The 6354-nt window shown below is 40.8% G+C and overlaps 1 protein-coding gene across 1 annotated transcript; it reads right to left on the bottom strand.

Annotated features, from left to right (window-relative positions):
* Positions 1-620: 620 nt before the first annotated feature.
* LOC139282994 (kelch-like protein 10) lies at positions 621-5411 on the bottom strand. The gene is made up of 5 exons (XM_070902923.1): positions 5215-5411; positions 3785-4274; positions 2835-3458; positions 2011-2160; positions 621-977 (listed from the first exon to the last, which is right to left on the bottom strand). Exons 1-5 carry the CDS (start codon positions 5409-5411, stop codon positions 621-623), a joined length of 1818 nt encoding a protein of 605 aa, XP_070759024.1.
* Between the last annotated feature and the right edge of the window lie 943 nt (positions 5412-6354).

Raw genomic sequence — 6354 nt, 5'->3', positions numbered from 1 at the left:
TTTGACAGTAATTTATTGCAGGTCATTTTTATTCAATTCCAGCATTTTATATTTAAAAATGTCTTTTTTCTAAAGTCTGCTTTTATTTCACAGTGACATATTGCCACATATATATTTTGTTTTTATTTATTCATATGATTATGTATCTCATGATGTCTTTTTGTCTTGTTATGATGTAATATTAAACATTTTGGGTCTCCATAACTGTAAAGAGTCATACGCTTCCTAAAACAGAAAAGCTTGCTTGTTCAGTTGTTTACTTATTTGTTCATTCTATTATTTATTGTGTCAATGAACTCACAGGTTACAGCAACACAAGATAAAGAGGTAGGAAAACAAACATGATGAAAAAAAGAAAGAAAGAAAGAAATGACACTCCAACCAATATACATTATACACATAATAATACTGTAGACTATATAAATGAATCATGCAAATATACCTGTGGAAATATATATGTGCAAAAATAATGAATCCAGTAGTGCAGTGACCTGTTGTCAGTCATACTGATGAAACAGGTAACTAGTGTATGTACCCATAGTAATGGAATAATAACAGTACCTCTTATTTTAACATGCACATAACATCATTTTATTTATTTGAAAAAATGAAACTTCAGCTTAAGAGTCTTCCTCTACAGCCTCCTCCACATTGGTGAGCGTCAGGGAACCACGAGGGAACAAGCTCTCCGTCTCGCTGTGGAGTCCGTGCAGCACACAGCAGCTCAGGCCGCTGCGGGACATCTCAATGTTAGAGGCACTGTACCACATACCAGCCTCCTCGTCGTAGCGCTCCACAGACAACATAGTGGTGGAGCCGTTGTATCCTCCGACCACAAAGAGCTGGTCGTCCACCACCTCAATACCAAAGTGGCTGCGGGGGTTGTACATGGATGGCATGGCGCTCCACCTGTTGGTCTGGGGGTTGTAGGTCTCAGCAGTGCGTAGGCAGGAAGAACCACTAATGGAGCCACCAACCTAGGAGAGAGAGAGGGTGGAATGTGAGTCCAGTGTTTAAGTAGAGTAAGAAAACATTTAGTGAGTCTGGAGGACACCCTGAGCAAGTCTCACCCCAAAAGTTCAAATTCAAGGGGGAAGTATATCCAGGCTAAAACTCTTAAATGTAGAGTCACAGGAAAGCTAGTAGAGAAGAAACCCCAGTGTTTATGGAGCAGAGTCTTTCTACAGCCTACCAGGTTGAGCCAGCGGACTTCCTGTTAGCTTCTTGCACACATCAATAGTATAAAATAATTGAATGATACAGCTCTTCTTGACAGTGCAAAAATGTTTTGAATGAATGGCCTCAAGTCTAATAGTAGAAGGAGCCATTTGTGACGCTCAGGAACATTTATTCCGTCGAATAGTCAAGCTGTGTTGCACCATCCAATTTTATATAACCTTACCTTGAATATGAACTGCACCACAAAAAAGGCAGACAGTTATGAGACAGGAACAACGGTATAAAAGACTCTTCAGACCCTCTGATTGGCTAGTACTCGTTGCCTCTGTTGTAAGGCTTAGCCTATCATAGGCAGAGTAAGGCCAGGACTTGGTGCTTTTAAAAGGCTTTTCAATTTTACATTTGTTATTCCGTTCCACTACTGATCATGTTACAATTAATTTGTCCTCTGTTATTTGTGATTGCTTTAACCTAAAAATGAATAAAAAATGTGCTTAACTTAAAGATCACTTTATTAAGGGATTATTATCAAATAGAGGCCAGAAGGTTTAGAATAAGAAACACGTAAAAGTTTATTTTTCATTATCAAATTATAAGATGCTGACATATGTCAGGAAATATTTGGAGAGCGACTGGAGAGTTTCTGTATTATAGCCAAAAGGAAGTTTATGATACTAATACATCTTCTCGACTAACTAGATACTTGTTTGTAGTACCATAGTTTATCAGTCAGTCTCCCTTGAGACCACTGACAGACAAATCTCTTTATATAGTCACCACTAACATGGCACAACCAAACCTCTGGGCTACATATTAATGCCACACACGTACTGCATAGATGTGGCCTTTGTAGGCTGCGACCCCCAGGCCTCTTCGGCAGCTCCTCATGGGGGCGATCGTGGTCCACAGGCTGGTGTCCGGGTCGTAGCATTCAACCACAGAGAGGCTGCGACGCCCGTTGAAACCCCCACAAATGTACACCTACAGACAGGGTTTGGACAGTTACATTTGATATGGATTCCCCTACAGATACAGGTTTTTCTTTTTAGAAAAATCTGACAATCCGGGTGAAAAGTTCCACGGGCTGTGTGTTCATTTTAAATTTTCAACATGTTCTACACATTGGGGAACACACTGTGGCAACAAGTGGTAATAACAAGGTCATTGTAAATGCTGAAACATAGTGTGCTTTCAGGGTTCCACCAGTCAATTCAATGTCATGATATGTTTAAAGCATATCGAGAATTACATCATAAGTATGTCCTACATACTCCCTTATGATTTCAGTCTCCTCTTCCATCCTTTCAAAGTCAGTTTAAAATTTGTGCTGCTGAGAGTAGTTGGCTACACAAGAGAAACAGGAAATTACATTGAACTAAAATGTTGTTTTGTTTTGTGAAATGTTGTTTTGTTTTGTGAAATGTCTTTTTGTTTTGTGTAACAACAAAACATCATAGTCCCCCCCAAACTGGGGTTGTAACATAACAGGATATATACATCACTTGCTAGTGACTGGTTAGGGCAAAATGAAATAAAAAAATAAATAATAAATAACACCCCTCTCCAAGAAATTGTCTCACCTGAACATGATGTCAGACTGAATAATGAAGTGAAAACAACGAGGCAATTCTGTCTGATTATCAGGCTTCACTCACCTTGCCATTTAGAGTTGTGGCACTGGCCCCACACCTCTTTGTACGCATGGGTACAATCATGGTCCACCGGTCAGTCTCAGGCTTGTAGCACTCGACAGAGTTATAGTAAGCTTGTCCGTTGAAGCCTCCCATTGCATAAATGCACCCATTCAGCACAGCAACACTGACATAGCAGCGGCAGGAGTTCATGGGTGACACCTGGTGCCACGTGCAGGTGACGAGGTCAAACCTTTGCACAGTATTCAAGTGAGATCCATAGCTGCAGCCACCGATTAAGTACACAAAGTTGTTAAGGACAGCAGCACCGTGATGAGCGCGCAAAATGTCCTCAGTGTCCTCAGTGCTCACAGTGACCCAGAGGTCAGCTCGGGCATCATACGCCTCGAGGCTGGTCGCAGCAGTGTTGCCATCTTTGCCTCCGGTGGCCAATAAAATGGCAGGAGGGAGGCGTGGGCGGTTCAGCAGGTTACTGTAGACAGTGTTTGAGCGTCCATTGGCCCTGAAATCTATAAACGCTGTCACTGCATCATTGATAATGGGTATACATTCGATGCTGTCCTTCACCATAGCATTGTCGATGACGCTGTTTTGGAGGTAACCAGCGGTCATCAAGCCTAGCCGCACCTGGAAAAATATAAGAAGACGGCAGTTAGAAACTAATTAGGTCAATCTGATATCCTGTGTGATAAGTGCAGAGGTGGAGTCAGGATGTGATTAGCCTAGCTTAGCCATATACATCCAACCATCCACCCTGAACTACTCCCTAAGACACACAATCACACAAGTTCCTCCTTTTCTCCTGAGAGAATAAGACTTTTAGTTGCGCAGCCACAAGAGTTTGCTTGTCAGGAAAACATGATCTAACTGTCATTTTTCTTTCTGGTTGGGCTTTCTCTGTAAAAATGCTACTCAATGTATGCTATGTTAAGATTACAGCTACAGTTTCTTACCTTGGGTAACAGCACAGAGATGTGACCTTGTCTTTGGTCAGGCAGGTGGTTAATCCAGCGGAGGATGGCCTCAAACACTGTGCTTTCCTTTTTCACATTGAGGAGATCGCTCCCAATGATAGCAGCCAGCTGCTGCACAGAGAGCTCCAGGAGCTCCTGGGAGACACAAACTATCTCCTCAAAGCGATGCAGGATGTAGAGGAAGACCTTGTCCCTCAGCTCAGGGCAGTGGTAGAAGTCCACCAGCCTCCAGATGCCAATGCAGTTCCTCAGGCACAGCTGGTCCTCCAGGAAGAAGCAGCAGGTCTGAATGATCCCCGGGACCAAGAACTGGTCTGCAGCCGCCAAAACCTCCACCACATTATCATTCGTCAGGGGAACAGAGTGGGTGTAGGCATAATTGATGATAAGGTGCATCATCTCGGGCGACACCCCAGGGATAGTGTACATCTGCTTCTGTGAGGTTGCCCAGGCACCAGTGAAGAGAGTGCTGTGGGATCAGGATTTTGAGGACATCAGGGTTTTAGACAGTCAGCTGTAGGTAACACTGTCAAAACACCTGGACCTTTTGGACCAAATTAATATTCTCCTACTGTTTCTTGTATGTAGATACAGAGTTAACTTTGATTTGATCATTTGACACAAGGTTTGCTTTTTCAGTCCTTAAAGCTGGCTTAAAATTGATCTGGAGCTGTTGTCATAGCAACAAGTGGATAAATCCAAACCTCATGCAAAGACAAAGACTTTTCAAGGTAAACCCCATAAATCAATAACAAAGTGTTGATGATTATACAATTATATATGCCGTGATAAAGATTTTATCAATATTGATTTTCCTCTGAGGACGTTGCCTGGCCACATTTTCTACCTGTATGCTACAAATGTAAAAATATAATGGGCAGATGAGGATAATCTCACTGGATTTCAATGACCTCATGACCTTTACTCTTGCACCACCAAACCTGACATTTTTAGCTCCTCTCTGGTTTGACTGAGCAAATGTGATAAAGTAACTGCTTCTCTGGAGAGTTTGACTTGCACTGATGCTGGGAAATATGGCAGCGGCTTTAGAGATTGCTAAATAAATCTGAGGGGTACTGAAAAGATAAACATCAAATTGTTGCTTTTTTTCCTATGAATTTTTGGGAAACAAATCACAGATTGTTTGACCATATGCAACCAGTGACGGTGGGTCACTTTGTTTTAAGGGTTGACAAGCAAAACGAGTTTGAACCCACTGCTCTAAGAAACACGTCTGCTCTGTCAAAAACAGTAAATGATGATAACTCGGTTAAAAAGACATTATTTTGTGTTGGTTTTCAGATGCAGTTCAAACACTGTGATCATTTGGGAAGTTTGCATCTGATTACTAGCTTGCTTGAAGAGTTTGATACCATATATTATTACATCTGCTGGGACAACCTACTCACCGAAAGTATGAGCTGCAGCTACAGAGGATGATCTTGTGGGCCTCAAACTCAACACCACCCACACTGATCACCACATCACACAGTTGTCCCTCCTGACGGAGTTCAGTCAAGGCTGCAGATGCCATGTCACTCATCCTTTTCTCCATTTCACTTCTGTGAGAATTTAACGTGGATGAAGATTCTCCTTGTTCACTCATTATTATTTTTTTTTTTTTTACACGTTAGTCAATATTTATTCTCTCTTCTCTGTCGACCTTTAGAGATTTCTCCAGATGTTTGGCCTCCACCAGACACTTGTTAAGTGTCAGAATTCCACACGACCAGATTCTAGGATGCGTCATTATGACATCCCAGAATGTGGAACTGAGGGAACTGTTACACAGGAACAACTAATTTGCTTGATTGACTCAACTGTCAAGATAATAACTGCTGGAATTAACGTTAAAAAATTACTTCCAATGAACTGTAACATTTTATAATATTGTTTTCACATTAAAGTGATGCTTACACATAAATGCATCAATAATTATAATCCAATAATATGCGTTATTCTGAAATAGGCCTTTCTGCATGATGAGTACTTTAAGTGTACTTTTGTACTTAAGTACAATTGTGAATACTTGTAACAGGATATTTCTACACTGTGGTATTGCTACTTTTATTTTACTTCTTCTACCACTGACAGAGACAAAGTCATTGTAAGGTAAGAGTTGGGGAAGCGTTGTTACTAACTTTTGCCACGAGAGGGTGTGTAGTGCTGAGTACACAATCCGTACTGGCTCCAATGCAAACCAATGGCCGATGTCACACCTTGCTATGTCTGTCTTTATATAAAGTAAATGCCTAAAACATTATTATAGCATTTTTATATCAAGATATATAATTAGACTTTTTAAGTCATTTTTTATACCAAATTTTAATTTGCTTTTCAACACAAACACAGACAGATCCAACAATACTAACAAAACATAGTGGCCACAAGAGCAAAACATCTGACTTAGATCCATGATATATTATGTACTAGCACATAATATTCTCAAAGACATGATTGCCCACTCACATACATATGTTGTGGAAGTATAAATGTGAAATTATCATCCACATCTATGTATATAGGAAACCCTCATTCCCATTACAGGC

The sequence above is a fragment of the Enoplosus armatus genome, chromosome 3 (assembly GCF_043641665.1).
Source record: "Enoplosus armatus isolate fEnoArm2 chromosome 3, fEnoArm2.hap1, whole genome shotgun sequence".
Taxonomy (NCBI): domain Eukaryota; kingdom Metazoa; phylum Chordata; class Actinopteri; order Centrarchiformes; family Enoplosidae; genus Enoplosus; species Enoplosus armatus.
The sequence above is the reverse complement of the archived record's forward strand: the minus strand, read 5'-3'. Positions and strand labels throughout refer to the sequence as shown.

Bases quoted from the DNA above. Each gene is read 5' to 3' on its own strand.
- LOC139282994 (XM_070902923.1), bottom strand. From the start codon at position 5,411: ATGAGTGAACAAGGAGAATCTTCATCCACGTTAAATTCTCACAGAAGT. The intron at 2,161-2,834 runs GTGAGTGAAGCC...CCCTGTCTGTAG, and splicing joins CCACAACTCTAAATGGCAAG to GTGTACATTTGTGGGGGTTT. The intron at 978-2,010 runs GTACGTGTGTGG...TCTCTCTCCTAG, and splicing joins ACAAAGGCCACATCTATGCA to GTTGGTGGCTCCATTAGTGG.